Source organism: Ursus arctos, unplaced genomic scaffold, assembly GCF_023065955.2.
Source record: "Ursus arctos isolate Adak ecotype North America unplaced genomic scaffold, UrsArc2.0 scaffold_2, whole genome shotgun sequence".
In the NCBI taxonomy this organism is placed as follows: Eukaryota; Metazoa; Chordata; class Mammalia; order Carnivora; family Ursidae; genus Ursus; species Ursus arctos.
In genome coordinates, this window is record NW_026622874.1 from 10,964,227 (window position 1) to 10,985,537 (window position 21,311).

The window sequence follows — 21,311 nt, forward strand, 5'->3', positions numbered from 1 at the left end:
AATGAAGCATCGAACTTTACATCGGAATCTGGGGATGTACTGTATGGTGACTAACACAATATAATAAAAAATCATTAAAAAAAAAAAAAAAAAGTCAAGGAATCAAGACCTGAAGCAGGATAAGCATAACCACGATCAGCAACTCAAGGAAAACTTTTTTAAGAATGTAGCTACAAAGATAAATACAGATGGAGACAGACTTTTCCCTCATGTCGCCTTTATTCATGTGACTTTAAGAAAAAAATTAAAATATTAAAGTTATATTTTAATTTCTGCATACAAAATACATCAAGAAAATAACAAAATAAGTTCCTATTAACAAAATGTTTGGATATATTGTATTCAAGATAGCACTTACCTTCACTGATGGCATGGGGCTTAATAATGCAACAGGTACAATTCGTAAATTTAGCAGTGTTTGCTGGTCCACAAACTCCACTTGAAGGAAAAAATAACTCCATTTCCTAAAGACAGAGAGAAATAACTTTGAAATATGTAATCTCATATCTTGAACTTCTAGGATATTTATGTGAGAAGGGGAAAACTATGAAATTACTTTTAAAGTCCCATAATATAAATTCTTTGCTTCAACTTTTCTAAATATGATTTTTACAAAGACTAACTGAACCCTGTTTTAAGTCTTATAATCAAAAGATCATATAAAAAAGTATTAATTAAAGTAATGAGAATATGTATAATTCTGCCCCAGGATTAAAACTAACATCTTAACATATTTTGAATATTGGCAGTAATGAATACAAAGTTCTTATTTTCCCCAAAGCATTAGTTCATAGACACAGGTCCAATTTTAAACTTTTTATTAAAACATGTAAAATTAAAAACTAGGAATTCTTTTCTAGCAACTGATTAGTATTTAAGAATCAGAACCACAAAATTAGTTTTAACCAGTTAAAACTAATGAACTGGGGTTCCTGGCTGGTTCAGTCAGTAGAGTAGGCAACTCTTGATCTTGGGGTTGTAAGTTCAAGCCCCATGTTGGGTGTAGAGATTACTCAAAAATAAAATCTTTAAAAAAAAAAAAACCTAATGAACTTACTATATAGTTCTAGCATATAATTAAATCACATAAACTTTATTTTATAACCTGATTCAGGCTATGTTATTTGCTTTGCACATAGTCCACTTAGATGACAGCTCAGCAACTTGAACTAGCCACAAACACAGTCACACTAATTAATTCTTTTAATTATTTAGACAGATGCTTTCCTGCCTCTAAGCTTTTAATACTGTTATTTCTACTATTCCCTATAAAACCCTCTGTCCCACGCTCCAAAGAATTCTACCAACTTCAAATGTCACCTCCTCTGGGAGGCCTTTTGTGATGCCCCCAATCAGTACCCTGTACTTTTATAAAATTGTGGTTATTTAGGTAATTGTCCTTCGCAAATTATAAATTTGAAGCAAGCAACCAACCTGCATAGCTTTGTAAGTCCTTTAGCCCCTAAAACAAATGGCTCAAATACTCATTTTTCGCTGAATTTAAAAATGGAAAGATCACAGGATGTGCTAATGGGCCACGCTGATGTACAATTTTAAAAACCACAGAGAAGATGAGGAATTGTCCAAAGAGTAATGTATATACCAGTGCAATCCTGGCACTAAGACATTTTAGAACAAAAATATTCTATTCCTTAGACATCAAGTACTTTCACGTGATCATACTGCTGCCTTCATTAGTCTTCTTGAGTAGTCAGAAGAGTAACAAACAACTTCCAGTCATCCGTATTGTCATGACTCCCATGTTTCTGCCTCCAGTCCAACCACCTTCCTAAACTCCATACCCCTATCTATGCCACTACTACTTAGAGATAATTCATATTTAAAATGTCCTGATTTCCACTGTCTCCCATAAATCTGTTCACTCCCACCCTGTTTTTCCTGCCCCTCCAACTGTACAGGCCAAAGGAAAAAAACTTATTCCTCTCCCTTTCTTAGCCATCCATTCAATCTATCAGGAAATCCTTTGAAATGCGTCCAGAATCCAACCACTTCCACATCTGTCACCCTGGTCCATGCCCACCACCAATTCTCCCTTTAACAACTGCTCTAACCTCCTAACTGATCTCCCATGCCAACTTTCCCCCCACACACCTACGCCCACCTGGCCTGATCTATTCTTAACACAGCAGGCAGCAGGAAACATGGAAAACACATCATGTCAATCCTCTGTGCAGAACTCTCCAGTGGTCTTTTATCTCATTCAGAATGAATACTAAAGTTCTAGATGTCTGCAAGGCCTTATGTGATCTGGCCCCTAGCTATATCTTGAACTAATCTATTCCCATGAAAACACTTAGACTTCCAACCCAGCCTCACTGGCCTCATCCACTCACTGTTTACCTAAACGCAGCCAGCATGTTCCCACCTCAGAAACTTTGCATGTTTTGTTCCCTTTCTCCCGCACTCTTTCTCCCTGATATTTGCATAGCTTTCTCCCTCACTTCCTTCTGATCTCTGCTGAAACGTAAAGTGAAGACTTCCTGACCCTATCTTTAATAGTATTCCTCGTCCCTACTCAACACACAGTCCTTCCTCCACGTGGTCTTTTTCCTATCCCTTGCCTGCTTTATTTTCTCAGATCATTTACCATCTGACATGTTTTATGTCCATTTATCTACTATCGAGCATCCCCTCAACCATCAGAATAGATGTAGGCTCCAAGTGAGTAAGGACCCTGTCTTATTCACTAGCAGCTTTTCAATTAATATTTTGAAATGACTGCAATTCAGAAACTACTAAATTCAGCATGTGCTAAATAAAATTTATCTATCCACATTGCACAAATGAGAGAAAGGACACCCTGGAAGCTTGAGTAACAAGCCCTTACAAGTTAGCAAGTGGCAAAGCCAGTATTTAAATCCAGGTCACATTGGTTCCAAAGCCCTGAACCTTTCCCATCATCTGGCTTTCAAAAGTAAAGAAACTGTGCTCAGTTGTTCCACCTCTAGTTTTAACCAATTATTGGGCCAATTATTTGGGGCTCCACTTTCATTTCTTTTCTTCCTCAACTTTTCAAAATGAAAATGCCCGCTTTTCAAGTACCCACTTACATAAGCTGAATAAATATGTATTTAAGGCAAGGACTATAAAGGTCTTACTTAAATATACCCTCTTAGTGAAAGTGAGTAATTCTATTTTATGCCTCTGCCTTCCTCTTTCTCCCTGCATAGGTTGTCCTATCTGTCCCGATTATCAATCTAAGCTAACATTTACAAGAGCATTTCTACTAGGTCTTTGTTTGGCAACTAATTTAGAGACTTCACACAACAAATGTAAAGTCACACAAAAAAATTTTCTTTTGTGATTTGAGCTGCTTAAACATACTGAATAAAGCTGCTCTCCTTCCAGGAGTCCCTGCTATTACTCTTAGCCTTTTATATGTTCCTAAACTGCCTAGCAGGGAAAGACAGAGATATGGAACTCTCTCAAAAAATAAAATAAAGACTCATGGAGTCTTCAATTTTTTTTACTGTATTTTATTTAATAAATTGTAAAGTATATAGTTGCACTGCATAAATCTCACCTAAGATCCCATGGTAATCTCACTAAAACATCTGACTACTCTACATTCATCTCTTTAACTACCATAATAAAAATATCACTAAATGGTTGCCAGTTAAAAGTTTCTCCAAAATTTTTACATTGTAATTTTAAATAAATACCATTTTTATAAATTCCCTGGACTAAAACATTAAAATATTGAAATTTCTCCCTACATACTCTAATATCAAATAAGAAATCTGTTCTCAGAAAATCCAAAAAGTTAAAAAATGAAATATGAAGTCACATGACTTAGTTTCAGTTTTATATTTAGCTCCATGATGCAGCCTTATTTACAAATAAAAACAAATGAAAACCTAACAAAATGTCCAAAAGTAATGGGACGTTTAAATAAATCATGTTACATTCATACAATAAAATATTCTGCACCCACTGAAGTTTACTCTTCTGACAGTAATCTGGTAACATGTAAAATGTTATATTAAGTGGAAAAAGGAATCAAATTAAATAAACATCATGCACATGGTGTTTAGTTTGTAAATTACATAAATGATCAAAGGAATGAACTGGAAGGAATATGCCATAAACAAACTGTAAACATCATTGGGAGGATTACTAATGCCAAACTTTCTTTTCCCAATTTCCAAATTCTCCAGAAGTGTTTCCATTACTTCTGTATTCTAAAAGACTGTAATGGGAGCACCTGGGTGGCTCAGTCAGGTAAGTGTCTGGCTTCAGCTCAGGTCATGATCCTGGGGGTCCTGGGATTGAGCCCCACATCGCATTGGGCTCCATGCTCAGTGTGGGGGGGTCTGCTTCTCTCTCTCCCTCCCCCCCTCTTGTGTTCTCTCTCGCTATCTCTAAAAAATAAAATCTTAAATAAAATAAAATAATAAAATAAAATACTGTAATGTTTAAAACAAGGTAGGCCGCCATTTTCAGCATACACCGTAGAGGCTGGTAGTTAAGCGTGGGGCTGTGGAGCCAGAGGTGCCCGGGCTCAAATCCTCATGAGGCCAAAGTGCTTAAACTCACTAGGTCTCAGTTCCCAGTAAATTGGGATGGTATAAGCAAATGCACAGGAGATTGTGAGAATTAAATGAGATACTGAAGTGTCTGGAACAGTGCCTGTCACAGAGCAAGCACTCAATAAACATAAGGTTTGTTGTTGTTCTGAATTCCAAAACTTTTGTAAACGCCAGAGACCTAGATCCTGGAGGTATGACAATGAATTGGGCATCCTCAACGAATTCACAGTCTACTAGGAGGGTAAACATAAACACAAATACTTTTAAAATACGGTGAGTAATAGAGGCATGCAGTAGGCATGAAGCAAGCACCAAGGAAGGGTACCTCAAGCAGAACCAAGAAATAGATAATAGTTGAGCAGAGTTGTTTTTACTGGTTTTTAAGTTTGGTTGAGGTCCAATTAACATACTTTAAACTGAATATACTTAAAGGATACAATTTGGTAAGTTTTGACATTTGTTTATTCCTGTGAAAACCTCACCACAATCAAGATAATAAACATATAAGTTACCTCTCCTTACTTTGGGTAATCCCTTTCTTCTGCCTCTCCCTGCCTCCCCTACATTAACTGTCACCATTACCTCCCTTACCGTTGATAAGTTGGCCCTGTAACCAATGATCTGTTTTCCACCATTATGAATTAGCTTAATTTTTAACAATTTTACTTAAATATAATTATATAGTATGTGTTTTTTTGTCTAGCTTCTTTCACTTAGCAAGATTATCCACTGTAGTGTATATCACTATTTCATTCCTTTTTATTGTCAAATACTATTCCAAGTGTTAACATCATGGTCTATTTATCCACTCATCTCTCAGACATTTGGGTTATTTCTAGTTTTTGGATATCACAAACAAGACGGTTATGAACAAACTGTTATGTACAAGTCTTTGTATTGATAGTTCCTTTCATTTCTCCTGGGAAAATACTTAAGAGAAGAATGGTTGGATCATAGGGTAGGTGTATGTTTAACTATTTAGTTAACTGCCACACTGTTCTCCAAAGTGATTGCACCCTTTTAAATTCTCATCAGCAGCATATGACACTTCTAGTCTCTCCTCACACTTGCCACTTGAAATGGTCAATCTTTTAAACTTTAGCTATTCTAAAAGGTGTGTGGTGGTATCTCATGGTGGTTTTAATTAGTACTTCCATAATGTCTAATGATGCTGCATATTTTTAATGTGTGCTTATATACCATTCATGTATCATCTTTGGTTAAGTGCCTGTTCAAATTTTTTGCCCATTTGTAATTGGGATGTTTGTTTTCTGTGAAATCAGCATAAAGAAAGACAAATAGATCAATAAAGCAGAAAGAATCCAGAAATACACTCACAGATATGTAGCCAACAAATATGACAAATGTGTAAAGGCAATTAGGTGGAGAAAAATTTGTGATTTTAACTAATGGGGTTGGAACAATCAGATGTCTATATGCAAAACAATAAATTTTGGTCATATGCTATACCATATATAAAAATTAACTCAAAATGGATCATGGAGCTAAATATAAAACAAAAACTACAAAATTTCTAGAACAAAACAAAAGGGAAAATTTTGTGACCTTGGATGAGATAACAATTTCTTAGATGAGACACCACAATGAAAGAATGAATTGATAAATTGAACTTTATCAAAACTAAAACCTTCCACTCATCCAAGGACATTGTTAAAAAGAATAAAAACACATACAGCACACTGTGAGAAAATATTTGCAAATCATATTTCTGGGTAAAAAATCTGTATCTGTAATATATAAAGAACTCTGAACAGAGTTTTAAAGGGCTGATAAAACTACCTGGGCAAAGGGAGAGATGACATTCCAAGGTGGAGGGGTAGAAAGAGTAAAAACAACAGAGAAAGAACATCACAGTCTAAAGAGGAATAGGCAGGATATGAGACTGGAGAAAAGGCTAGCACTCAGATCATTTTCATAAAACATGTTAAGGAGCTTGAAGTTGATCCTGGGAGTAATGCTGTACTCTGGGACATTTTTAGTAGAGTTATGACATGGACAGATCAGATTTTTTAGATGGCTTGCTCTGAAAATTATGTGGAAGAGGTACTTGAGGGAGAAAAGTCTGAGCCAGAGCTGTTGCAGCAGCCCAGGTCACAACTAGGACAGTAAGAGGAGGAATGAAGGAAAAGGAGAGAACTGAAGAAAATGCTTAGAAGGTAAATCTACACAACTTTTTACTCATTGGATGTAGGGAATAAAGGACGCAGAAGTAGGGACGCCTGGGTCGCTCAGTCAGTTAAGCTTCTGCCTTTGGCTCAGGTCATGATCCCAGGGTCCTAGGATGGAGCCTTACATCAGGCTCCCTGCTCAGCGGGAGCCCAGCTCGTGCTCTCTCTGTCAAATAAATAAATAAAATCTTTTAAAAAAAAGGAGGCAGAAGTATATTTACTGGGTCTCAAGTTTCTTTGCTAATGATATGCAGAATACAAAAGAAATAGTTTCGTGAGTTGTAATCAGTTCAGTTTGGGATGCATTGTTTGAGCATGATTCTGAAACACTAAGGGAAGTGCTACATATAGAATTAAGAAATTAATTTGTTTTTTCCACTTAAAATTATCTAGTACAATTTACTGACTAATCGATCTATCTCTTGCCCACTGATTTATAATGCCACCAAGTCCTCATTACTTTTCGGTCATTTCTTGAGCACTTGGGCTATTACACTGACACACCTGTCTACTCCCATGCCAACATCACACTGCTTTTCCTACTATAGCTTTATAAAAAGCTTCCTATTGAATAAATTAGTCATCTTATCACCACTACTTCTTCTTCCCCTTCAAAATTTCCTTGGCTCTTTTGGTTCTTCTATGCAAGAATTTCATCAAGTTTCATGACAAACTCTGCTAGGATTTTGACTGGAAAGATACCAAAGAAACGAACAATTTTCCTTGGATTTTGTAATTAAGAGGACATTGATTATCTTAGCCAAATGTTTTCAGTGGAATGAAAGGATGAAGCCAAATTGTAGTGACTGCTCTCAATGGGTAGTCAAAGGCAAATGAGGAAGAGAAAATTGTGAATATAGTTTGGATAAGAAAGAAAAAGGATTAAACAGTAACTAATAGGAATTTAAGATCGAGGAGAGACTATTTGAGGATGTTTGTGTGATGTTTTTCAATTTTTTATTAACATCCACTGCCCTTGTTTCCTCATATATGCTGTGAGTGCCAGCCACAGTGTTTCTCTTTGATAGCTCGTCAGCTAACATAATACTCACTCTTCCCAAGACAAGAGTCAAGAAAAGCTATATCCCTAAGGGTTCATAACAATGGGATATTTCAGGGACGAATGTCAGAAAGAGCTAAAATAAACTTTAGTGCACAAAATGGAAACAAGTATGTTTGAGACATTTCCTTAGGAGAAAGGATTACGGCAGCTAACTCTGCAGTAGCCTCTCCACTACGAAAAGAAGAAATAAAATCATTCTGTAAACTGTATTTGCAGATAGGCATTTTTCTACCCAGCTTAGCACATGACGTATGTGCAAGCATAGAAACATACAAACATATATACTTCAAACAAAACTAGCTTTACCTTATTAAAATGTAAAGCCCCGTTGCATTTCTGAATCCACTTATCTTCAGTATCAACAGTTTTAAATATATGTACAGCCTATTTTACTACCCAATAAAAATATGTCTTTTAGGGGTCCCAGACCCAATTCCAATGAGGGGGGGGTTTACCCACACAGAACACCAAGGCAATTCTCAAACACCAGCAGGGTGTCAAGAAATCAACTCAATTCTGGCACTATCTATCCAGAGACAGCATCAGATTCCACAGATTAAAAGTTCCTAGTCTTTCTGGTGATTATTTCACATCTTCTCTCTCCTCAAACCAATAAACATCTTCTCCCCCATCCTCACTTTTACCTGTTTTTGACCTTGCTTCCTACTGTCTTATTAAGAAAAGTGAGGCAATCAGGGGCACCTGGGTGGCTCAGTCGTTAAGCGTCAGCCTTCGGCTCAGAGCATGATCCCAGGATCCTGGGATCAAGCCCCGCATCAGGCTCCCTGCTCCGCTGGGAGCCTTCTTCTTCCTCTCCCACTCCCCCTGCTTGTGTTCCCTCTCTTGCTGGCTGTCTCTCTCTCTCTGTCAAATAAATAAATAAAATCTTTAAAAAAAAAAAGAAAAGTGAGGCAATCAGAAGAAGCATCTGTACCCACATACTCTGCCTTCCCATGTGTTGACCAGACCACTACCCCTGCGCCAATGTGCAGGCAATCTGGGCTCTAATTTCCATTCCTTCTCACCTCATAAATGACATTGTGCCAGTAAGTCTTCCTCTTTTCCTACACCCTCAATTTTTCACATCTGTAATTCTTCTTATCTTAAAAAAAAAAAAAAGACCCTGCTTTTCGTCACATCTACTACTTATTTCTTTCCTCAACTTGCATCAAATTTCCTCAAAAAAGTTTCTATATTCGCTGTCTCCAATTTTCTTTTAAATCCATTCCAGCAGGACTTTGCCTCTACTCCTCCATCTCTTACCAACTTCACCAACGACTCTGCACTGCAAAATCCAATAGTCAATTCTCAGTCCCCTTCTTTCTTGATAGATCTGCCTCATTTGACCCCACTGATCATTCTCTCCCTTTACAACACTTTCCTCACTTGGCCTCCAGAACATAATTATGTCTGCGTTTTTTTCCTTCTACTTCACTGACGGCTCCTTCTCTACCTCCTTTGCTGCATCCTCCTCTTCAACTTTAACTAGGACAGAAAGGCTCCATCTTTGTTCTCTCTTCTTCTCTGTCTGTACTTTTCTCTGAGCTAATCTCACCAGTCTCTCGCGGCTTCAATACCATCTAGGTGTCAGTGACCCCATGTTGATGTCATTAGTCGAAACCCCCCTCCCAAACTCCAAAACTAAATTTTTTGCTTCACATCTTTCTGCTTTGATAACTAACGTGCATATTAAGTTTGCAAGGTCCAAAATGTAACTCCTGAGTTTCCATCCATACTAACGCTAGCCATAGCTTTCCTTATTTCAGGTTAGGTAAATTGTAGCCTTTCAGTGAGTTGTTCAGGCCAAGAACTTTGGAGTACTCCTTGCTCTCTTTTTCTCACATCCTACATTCAATCTGTTAGGAAATCTTGTTCACTTGACCTTCAACCATTAAAATGTATTTTTAAATGTCTATATACTCTTCTCACTACTACCACCCTGGTCCAAGCCACCATCTCCCTGGATTATCATTAACAGCTTCTGAACTGGGCTCCCTGTTGCTACTCTTGTCCCCTACAGTCTATTCGCAAAGCAGTAAGCCAGTGTGGCCCTTTTAAATGCCAAGTCAAACATGTCAGTCCTCCACTTAAAACCCTGCAAGAGCTCCCAGCCTACAAGACCATGTGATATCTCCCTGATTATTTCTGTGACCTCATCATCCCCTCGTTCCCTTACTCCCATCCAGCTAAAGACTATCTTCTTTTCTGTTAACTGAATGAGCCAGGCAGAAATACACTATTCAAAGAATAACAAGATGGTCAGTGTACCTGGGACACAATGAATAAGGGAGAGACTGGTTGGAGACAAAGTCAGAGAGACAGAAGGGAATCAGATCAGGTAGAATTCTGGAGGCTACAACAAAGACTTGTGATTCTATTATAAAAGAGATAAAAACTCACTAAAGAGTCTTTAATAATTAAATTGTTAATCTGGATTTGTTTTTAAAAGATCACTCTTGGCCTAGTTAATTTTACATGAGCAGGGTAAAATTGTTATAAATTGAGTGTAAGAAAAGAAGGAAGAGGAAAGGAGAATTAGGAGGCTTTTGCAGTAGTCCAAACAAAATATAACAGTGACCTAGCCCACAACAATCAGATTCAAGGTCTAATTTGAAGGGAGAACTGAAAGGATCTGTTGATGGAGCTGTAAGATAAAGAAAAATTCAATTATTAAAAAACTGCCTCGTATTATTTTAATGAAAGCATGACCAGACTAAAAACCATCTTACATTAGCTGAGGAACTTGTCGTGATGCTAAGAATCAACGTGCAACTTGATCAAATCAGCATCGGCATAAACCCAGTATAATACCCTATTTATATGGATTTAAAATAAGAAGTAATTATAGGAAACATAAAAACTTTCTCATAAAAACTTTCTCTAGCTCTATATAGGAAAAGAAAAGGATAATAACCTTGAAGATGGTGTTAGGTCTGAGTCAAAAACAAAATATATGAAATTATGTTTCTTTCTGAATATTTACTATCCATAAACTGGTCTCACATGAAGTCAGTAATTCAAACACTGGTGAACCTGAATAATTTAAGCAGCTTTGGAACATAAACTGGGATGACAAGTATTTTAAGTGGAGAAAACTTACGTTGGCCATGACCAGGTTACCAGTTCACAAAAAGAGGCATATTACTGAACCACTGTTTAAACCTAGGCAAAGGGTCAAAGGTTTTCTCTACTCTTAGATGAGCTGTCTAACCTGCCTGAAGTCAGCAGTGAGAGAAATGCTTTACTCCAACATAAAACAAAACAAAAACAGAATGAAAATATTTTTAAGACACCTTACTCTGGCAGCAGAAGCAAAAGAGTCGGGGCCATGAGCTGCATTTCTTATGCCATCAGTTCCAAAGAGGGCTCTCAGGCTTCCAGGAGCATCCGTGCGAGCCATCCCGGAGTTCGCGGGTCCAAGCAGTCTTTTCCACTCACATATAGCATCGTCTCTTAAAATCTCCATGGCGATAGCAGGACCACTTGTAATAAGCTGGATCAGCTCACTACAAAACAGGTAAAAGCCTGATTTGCTTCATTCTTCTGTCAACCCACGTATCTCTGTTAATAAGGATATATTACAATTGGGAGTATTTCAACACACACATGAAGACTATGATCTCAGAACTATTGGATATAGTGAATTCTGCATGGATAAGATAAAATTTTCATAAATTGAGTGTCTTGTGGTAGCCTGAGTCACTAAAAACACTAGTGTTGTCAAATCATTTACTGTTAGAAAAAAAATCAGGTTTCATTGAATTTAAGACTAATTCACTGACTTAAAATGCATATTACTGATCAACGCTTCTCCCATTGCTCTGAAAGGTACAGAAGGATCTTCCTTTTTATTTTCATGTGGTTTACCACTGCAGTCAAACAAACTTTCATAATATAGGAAAGGATGAGAGTGCTCTTATAATATACTTATAGTTCAAATGTATTTTTGTGTAGATTAGAATTCAAAGAATGACAGTAAACTTTCAGTCAATAAACACTGAGTTGGTCTAGTGATAAAGAAAAAACAGAAATTAACAGGCCTTGAAAAAATATCCTCTTATTACTAGAAAAGCGACTCTGGGATATTCTTATCTCAAGTTATTAAAGAATACACACGGGTTCTTGATTAAAAACCCAGCACTGAGTCACAGTAGCGCAAGCCATGAAAAGCAGCAGCTCATTTCCCTTTGCCGCTTCTGTATGCGTACGAGGCAGCAATGACAAGTCTAACTGTGAAATAAGTAACAGCATTCATCCCACTGTGTTAGACAGGGACAGAATACTGTTCAAAGTAAGGCCGTGTCTCTCTCTCATCCAAACTATGAGAGAGGACAGGACCCGCCTGGAGAAAAGCACAGGGTATGACAAACCCTTTGGTACCAATTAACACTTCACTGTCTTACATACTTCCTTCCCTCATTGACCTGCTTCCATACTTCCTTTTTAAAATCACTTCAATTCATTTCGAAGAGGATTTCTAAAAAATAGTATGTACAAAGAAGTATTCATACCCTCCATCCTAAAAGGCCCACATGACCTCTTTCTACATATTCTGCTAGGCCTTAGCAGGAAGAAAAAAAAAAAAAGTAAGATTTAAGGAACCAAAATCAAGGGAACAAATCCATGTTTATCCATACAACAAGCACTTAACAATTACCTACTACAAATCAGAATATTCAATGATAGCCTTGCCTCAAGAAACTTATAATCTAGTGTCCTGTTAATACAGAATTCTCGAACACATAGTTACCTACTACAAATTACCTACTACAAATCAGAATATTCAATGATACCCTTGCCTCAAGAAACTTATAATCTAGTGTCCTGTTAATACAGAATTCTCGAACACATAGTAGAATAAGCCTATAACATGAGTGTGGCCTGATCATAAAAAATACTGCTTCATGAGACTATTTCCAACTACTACAGCTACATCTTTTGTTGTGTCTTTCATAAAACCAGAAAACTAGTTAATTCATTCATTTAATAAAATTTATTGCACACTAATTACATAAGACATTAAACTAGGTGCCGTAATATAATGTTACAAACATAAAGCAAGACTACAATAAAGAATCATTTCCAAGAAAATTATATATTCTAATAAGGCTGGGAACATTTTATATTTCTTGATTTAAAATAATCTATAACATAATAACTTTCTCATACACAATGTTAAAAAAAAAAACACTACCATATGCAGGATACCAAATAGCATGCTTATTATAGCAGCCTAATACCCTTCTTTATTAGAAATGTAAGCACTTCTATGTCAATAGTAATATATACTTCACAATATTCACTTAAATTTAAATACATCCCAAATATTTAGAACATAAATTCAGTTTCTAGCATATATTAGTTGCTCTATTCCAAGGAACAAAAGTATTAGTTAAAAAAACAAGGGCTCTGTGAACGATGTTATATATATATACAAGAACGCCAAGAACACAACAAAAAACACTGAACCCAGGGGCGCCTGGCTGGCTCAGTCAGAAGAGCTATGAGTTTGAGCCCCGTGCTGGGTGTAGAGATTACTCAAATAAAAACCTTAAAAACCTTAAAAAAAAATCAACAAAAAATATCATTATCACTCTATTTTAATCTACTGAAATCTAAAAAGAAAGCTATGCCTTTTATAATTTAAACTAATCATCCTATTTGCTTCTAAATTTAAGATATTTAATGATGAAATAAAAATTCTAATCTAATAGAAGGACAGAAAAAATAATTCTTAGAAAACAGTTCTCTACAGTTGCAAGGTGTTCCTATGATCCTCTTGACAGATGCTTTCCGTGTCACAAATTTCTGAATTGTACAAGTACAGTACTTTAGTTTTTGGGATATCCTCCATTGTAAACCACTTGCCCCAAATTCAGCACCTACTTTAAAAAGGGCTTTGACTGATGGTCTATATGAAAATCCATTGCTTCTTTCCTGTAAAATAATCGAAATGACAACCGTTAAGAATTATATTTAAAAATTTTTACTAGAATATTTTGGCTTGCAGTAATAAAATAAAATAAATATGAAACCTTCTACATTGATTTGATCTGTATGTAAACTGACTGACTTTTCACCAAATATTCTGCTCAAATCCTCCCACTTTTTAAATTTTTTGCTACCTGAATATCTGTTAAGATGTAAAATTACAATGCATGTAAGAGGCACTATTCACTTTTCTGCTCATATTGTATCTACTATCTTCCTTTGCACCAGCATCTTAAACATTCATGAAACAAAGTTTAACATTTGACCAGTAAGAATTATTTGTTCTTTTGAGATCAAATAAGTTACATTAAAAAATGCAAAGACATCTTCAAATTCGAAAGCTGTCACTTTCTTCTTCAGGTTTTAAACTTGAAAGGGTAGGCTAGAATTTGAATTTAATAATTACAGTTTTCTTTCTTAGATCTTGTGTTTTTAAAATATGCTTGACAAATTAAGCATAGCAATGTATTCTTATTGGTTATTAATGTATTAAAAATTAATGCTTTAACTGACATCACCCAAAAAGGGGGTAATATGGAGATATTCAGAATTTATTAAGGGCAATAGGGATTTACCTTGTGAATCTATCTTCCCACTAAAGAGTATCTACGGAGCCACTGAAAGGATAATGGACTTTAAACTGATTAGCTGAAAAGTCTAAACAACTTTTTATTTTAATCAAATCTGGTATCTCTCAAACTTGGACAGCTTTAAAGGCTTTAAACGGAGTTCACAGTATGCAACAAATATGTCAACATCAACTACTTTTTAAAACATCAAAGAAGTTAAAGTGTCCTCTAGCAAAGGATTATCCTTTCAGGCGCGATAATTAATTTAGTATGCAATGTCTGAAGATCTTATGGGCCTACTACAAAATGAATTCACGTAATAAGCTATATCAGGGCATACCCATTCGAACCAAATGTACTGAAATAGCTTCTTTGGTTATGAAGAGATTATGAAAGTATATTATGCAAATATGATAAATAAAATTCATCCCAAGAAATGAGTAGGAAAGAAAACTCATCTTTCTAGAACCTATTATGCCAGCATTAAATTATTTATTTTTCATAACAATATGTTAGAATAGGTATGATCACCTACATTTTACGTATGAAAATAATGAAGTTCAGCATGATTACATAACTTGGACCCAAATCTCTGGCTGCAAATCTCTGTTTATGTCCTTTCTGTTACCAACTGCAGAGGGTCAGGAGGAGAATTCACAAAAATGAAATGGATATATTATATTATAGTCTAAAATGAGGTAAAACTGAATGTCTGAAAAACTTATGTGGGAGCATTCTAAAAGAGCAGCAAGATGACTAAAACAACCAATTCTAAATTTTTCAACACAACTGAGCTACTAAAAAAAAAAATCATAATCTTTAATATTGATGAAAAGAAAAATCTTAATTACTAAAAGTGTTTCATTGTTTCCTTCTTACATGTCACTGACCCCATAGTTATCTCTATTCAACATCCAAAATTGAAACCGAGATGAGAGAGCGTGACTCCTTCCCATTATCCTTACCTAATTCCTTCCCTAAAAAGTTGAGACAGAGAGAAATATTAACAAGTGCGTCACCACTTAAAGGAGGTTTTTGTTATTTTTTTGTTATGTCTTACTGTGTTTTTATACAGAAACCATTCTCCCACAAAGATTTATCCATTAATGCTTTCACGAAATATTGACTTAGTGCCTACCTTCAATCAGGCACTAATCCAAGAACTAGGAAGTACAAAGTCAGATGGAACTCAGCTGCTGCCTTTCAGATACTGTCTGATGGAGGAACTGACATTTGAGCAAACAAGTTTAGCAAAGATTTAAGCCCTGGGAGACACTCCTCCACAGGTCTCCGGCACTCCCAGCATGTCTTACTGGGTATGCCAAGAATCCAAGGCCCCAACTGCCCTTTAGCCTAGCCTTTTCTCAGAGTTATGGTTACAGTGAGCAACTTTGAGGGATGAGGTCATGTCTCTCTTCAGCACAGACAGCAGCCTTGTGTACCGCTTGCGAATGAAACAGTGGATAACCCAAGTTCAATGCTCCTCAGCTACGATGCAATCAACTGTGTATACAACATACACCTGGATCCATATCATATTCTGCCCACGGGACACGGAGGCAAGGAGAACCAACACGAGCATCATGCCCATGCTACTTGCTGTACCATAATAAAGTCTTCTGTTGCTGACCCAGATGTTCCACATCTTCTGCCTAGCACCCATGAAAGAGTAAAAGACTAACTTATTAGCTTCTAAGTTGGGCATAACCCAAGACTTGACAGTAAAACTAATAGAGATATATGAGGTGCTGTAAAAAAATTAAAAAGCAGTTAAGTTTTCTTGGGCATTTCCATCTTGGGGAATTTCATGCCAAATTTATCAAGCACTAGCAGTGTAGAGACATGATTTTTAATCTCACTAAAACTGTTCAAAGTTATTTCTCCAGAATTCAGTCCCATTGCCTGCTATGAGAGCAAGCATTCTTGATACATATAGAGAAATAAGACAAATTTAACGACTTACAAGGGGTCATGACCTCAGTTTCACTAAATAATAATATCACTAGTATTCCTGCTACTAACAGCAACAGTTAACATTTATATATACTGACTATGTGCTGGGGTTTTTCAAACTAATTTGCATATATTAAACTCACGGAACCCTCATAGCAACTTTATGATACAGGTGGTTATGATCTCCATTTTGCAGATGAAGAAAATGAAATACACAGTAAATTATCCAGAGTCACACACTTAATAAGCGGTGCACTTACGTGCAATCTGGCTCCAGACTCTGTGCTCTGAAATGCCTCCTGCCTTTCTAGAAGATAAGTAAACTGAAAAACCTTACACGGGAAAAACTCAAATTAAATATATGTCTTTGTTGGGGTAAAATTGAAGGTGTTTTCTTAAGGTTTCTAAGGATCAGACTTCTGAAAGCTGTGTAGAATATCTGCAGTTATCCATTATCTTTGTCCTCAGAGCCAAAAATGCAACTGTCCCATATAATCTATACTCAGGAACAGCAGTGAAAAGACGTCTGACCAAAAATAAACTACGAAAACCCTGTGGAGTAACATAAGAGGCAGCAGCTCTGCCTAACGCTATATGAATGCCCCTACCTATAGGTAAGACCGGTTTTCACTAAATAACTTAGAAACTATCCGGTCAGATGGAATGAACTGCTTTTCAGGGTAGTAAATAGGCCTACTTACCAATTACATACACTGGGAAGAGCTAAATGTAACCATTTCCAAATGCATCACTTTTGGAAATCTCAACAGTAACACTCCCTTGTCAAATAGAAATACTCAAATTCATTTCCTTTTCTACCATGTTTCTATGGAGTGTTATATATTAAGAAGAAGAGATTACAATTATCAGGCCTTGGTGTTATAAAAACCAATGGGGTTATGAAGACAATAAATAACAGGGCAGGCACAATCTGGCAATTCCTTCTTGCTTGGAGTTCAATCATTATTCAGGAATCTAATTTCGTAGTGTCTTACTCTTTTCTCATTCTAATAAGATTACTATTCTGTTCTTTGCCACTCAGTGAGAGGTTTTTATTTTAAACAAGGACATGAAAGATAAAAGATGACTTAAAAAAACAAAAACAAAAAAAAACGAGGACTAGACTTTACATAACCGAAAATGATCAGCAAATTACCTTGAAAGCATCATCATTTTGAGTTTGGTTATAGTAAATCCGGCTTTGTTTATCATTTCAATTATTTCTCCAGCTTTTGATATTGCGTCTGGTTTAATCAGAGCCAATGTTCTGTACAGATATAAAGAATAAGTTTGAAAATAAAAATAGTTCAGTTTCTACTTATAATTCCCAAGCAGTGGTAGTTTCCTTAACAATCATCCTAGATCATCAAACACCAAAATGAATTATAAAAAGAAGTATATTAAAGGTCTCCGAAAAACTTATACAAAGTAAGCTTACTATTTTTCCCTGGGAAATAAAAATTAGGTATCCAATCTAAAAATAATAATAAAAGCTTAGGGGGAAAAAAGTTAAAATTGTAATGTTTAATTATGTCCTAGTAATGTAGGGAAGGAAAAATTCTTCCTCTACCCTTCAGGCAGTTCCAACTGGACTAAGAATTAAATTTACATGAGGCAGATTAACAAGAGAAAAAGCCAAAGTTTTATTACATGTGCATGGAGGCCCAATAATGAAACTGAGACCCAAATAAGTGACCAAAACTGGCAGTTTTTATACTTCCTAGACAAAGAGACAATACATTTGTGATAGATTGACAGGATAAAGAAAACAGATGTTGGGAGCCTGGCTGGTTCAGTCAGTAGAGCACGTGACAGTTGATCTCAGAACTGTGAGTTCGAGCCCCACATTAGGTGTAGAGATTACTTAAAAATATTTTAAAAAATGTTTAGAAGCTTTAATTAGTAAATAATTCTAAATAGAATTTGGACCAAGGTAGTAGATTAGAAAGAAAGTAACAAGGTTTGTTTCTAAAACCTGGTTGGCTTTAAAGGTTCCATCTCTGGTGATAAGGATGTCTTTTTACTTCTTAGTACAGGGAGAGTACCATTCCTATGGGACATTTATTTCCTGCATCCAGGGGGACAGAAGAGAGTCTGAGTGTCTGAGTGTCTTTGCACTGGCTGTTTCTTAATATAAAATAAAAACTTTTATTTTAAGTAATCAATATGTCAAAGTGGCACATCTTGGGGCACCCTGCTCTTGGCCTCCACATTAGAAAACACCGGTCTTTAACATTTCTATTTCTTAGAACACATTTTATAAAAGAGAACAAAACTTTAAAAAATTGCATTTAATACATTATGATAAAACTTGATTTTTGATCTCTTAGACTTTAACAAATGTAAGCTAAGTAGTCAGTTCATCACTGATTTGGAAATAATTATAAATTCTCCTTTACCCACAAGCATAGCACAAGGGATGCACAAAGAAACAAATGTCTTTTTACCTGGCAACATATACGGATAGCAAGCACTGGGATAACTTTTAAAATCATTCTTTCCTCTATAGGACACATAGGAGCAAAGCACTTTCCCCACTCTGAAGCCACAAAATTAGATTTTTGGAGATGGAGATCACCTGAATGCCCTCATTTTACTGATGAGGGAATAAGGCCCAAAGAGTTACACAAAGGTCACACAGCTGGTCAGTGGCACCTTCAGGACAGAACGCCCAGCGCCCAAGACTCCCAGGTCTGCACTCTTTACACACCACAAATAATGTCATTCTGAGTATCGTTAAAAGGGAACATAGTCACAAGATCCCTAAGGGCAATATTTGCTAATATAAGATGAAAATTAGATGAGTTAGAGTAACTCAGTTTATAGGACATTCAAAATTATGATGAAGAACTGCTGCCACTTTCCCTTCGTTTTTTGTTCTGACGTACGGGCATTCATTCAAGCATGGCTGGCCTCTTCATAGCTGGCTTTTTTCACCCACGAGACAAGCTTGACTGAGGATATGACAAAGATATAATAATCCAAATACCCTTACTTACCACGGGATGTAACTCATGGCTGGCTTTTAAAACTTTCAAATAATAAAAATTGTTCATCTCAGTCAGTTTATTACAAGCTATGCCAGACAATCCTTTCCTCTATTTTGAAGCAAATGAGTTGCTGATAGTATTTTATATTGTATGGCTTCATCGAAGAGACAATTAAAATTCTTCACATTTTAACTCACATTATAACACATTATACTCATATTATAAGCCAAACTAACCCATAAATTGTTTATGCTAAACTCTGGAAGAACCTTTGTGAACCACAGCTCTTAAAAAATATAAAACACATCGGCAGTCATCAATTTCTATGAACAAGAACCAACGTGGAAAATACAAAACTAACAAAACTTAATTTAAAATGCAATTTCATTTTCTCTTTAAATGCCTACAGGAGGCAAAGGGCTGATCACTGGGAGTAATTACTCTAAATAAATTTGCCTATCATCTTCTCCCTGTTTAACTGTTCAATAGATAATACTTAAAATATATTTTGTACAGAAAATAAGACAGGCATGAGGAATCACATGTGTCATTTAAAAGTGAAGACAGCACATAAACAAAAGGACCACAAAAATATATAAATAGTGCCACTGTTCTCTGTTGCTACCTAACACACTGCAACACCACTCCAACTTGCCGGAAGGGTTAATGTGCTCCAAGCTTCTGCACTCCTCGTTTGCGGACCTAAGTCCCTTGGGCTGCAGCAGGACTAACCTACTTTCCCAGAGATTTGCAGGCCAATGGCCTTGAGAAGTGAAGGACCAGACTTTCCCAGAAGATAAGGCCTGACCACATCTGAAAACAGCTGCCACTGATGCCAGCAAGTCTGTTCAGGGTCAGGTCTCATGTCGACACACAATCAACCGCTTGGGCACCTGCTTCTCCTACACGTCACCCCCACCATTTCCACGTCTTCCCCTTTAAAACCCTGTAGCTTTGCCTGGACAGGGAAGATGGGCTTTGAGACATTAGTCCACCATCTTTCCAGGTTGCCAGCTTCCCCAGTAAAGAGGCCTTTTCTTTCCCACCATCGCTTGTCTCTGAAGCATTGATTTTTGAGTGGCGAGCAGCCAAACTTGAGTTGAGAACCTGTTCTCTGTCCAGGAACAAGACCACCCCAAAATGTAGTGGCTTGAAACAACAATTTGTCAAGACTCTGTAGGTAGCTGGGTAGTGGTTTCACCAGGACAGCTGTGTGTGGCTAGCAGGTCAGCTGGGACAGCTAGGCTTCTTTTTCCTTGTGGCCTCTCATCCTCAGGCGGTCACACCAGGCTTCTTCATAGACAGCCACATGGAGTCCAATGTGCAAACACTTATCAAGCATCCCCTTGAGACACATTTGCTGATGTCCCTTTGGCCAATGCAAGTCACATGGTTAAGTCCAGAGTCAACGTGAGAAGGGACTAGACAAGGACATGGATCCCGCTGTGAGGATCTACCACATAGTCATCCTCTCACCTGGCATTGAGCAAGCACTATAGGATGCAGCAGGAGATGCTCCCAAAAGAAAACATATATATATACATATATATATATATGAAATATACTATTTCTTTCTTGTGTAAAGGAGTTGCGTATGAGGAATATAACAGGGATGTCTTGAATTATATATATATATTTATATATGAATTATATATATGAATTATATATATATGAATTATATATATTATATAATATATATATTATATATATCCACTATATATTATAATTCATATATATATACATATATATATATATATAATATATATACGCTCTTTTACAACTTCTTAGCAATGGAGAGGGAGAAAATAGTTTGGCCAGCCTTTGCCAGACTCAGAACACAGAATTCTGCAAAATAACAGTTTTCACAGGGCCATGCAAAAAAATATGTTCTCCATACACCAACAGGCTCCGGGCAAAAATTGCAGCAAATATGTCCAGGATAAAGATGCTGTATAACCAACATCCTAGACAGCACTATAGTGCTATAGACTCTTCGAATGTTATCC

General features: G+C 36.5%; 1 protein-coding gene across 6 annotated transcripts in view; it reads right to left on the reverse strand.

Annotated features, from left to right (window-relative positions):
• NME7 (NME/NM23 family member 7) overlaps nt 1–21,311 on the reverse strand; it is a 240,766-nt gene that overhangs the window by 169,661 nt on the left and 49,794 nt on the right. For all 6 annotated transcript variants that reach the window (XM_026509426.4, XM_044387944.3, XM_044387943.3 and 3 more), the window contains exons 4-7: nt 17,472–17,582; nt 13,689–13,739; nt 11,101–11,308; nt 359–464 (exon numbers count right to left, since the gene is read on the reverse strand). In XM_026509426.4, the coding sequence (XP_026365211.2) occupies nt 359–464; nt 11,101–11,308; nt 13,689–13,739; nt 17,472–17,582 (476 nt within the window). The remainder of the gene's footprint in view (nt 1–358; nt 465–11,100; nt 11,309–13,688; nt 13,740–17,471; nt 17,583–21,311) is intronic.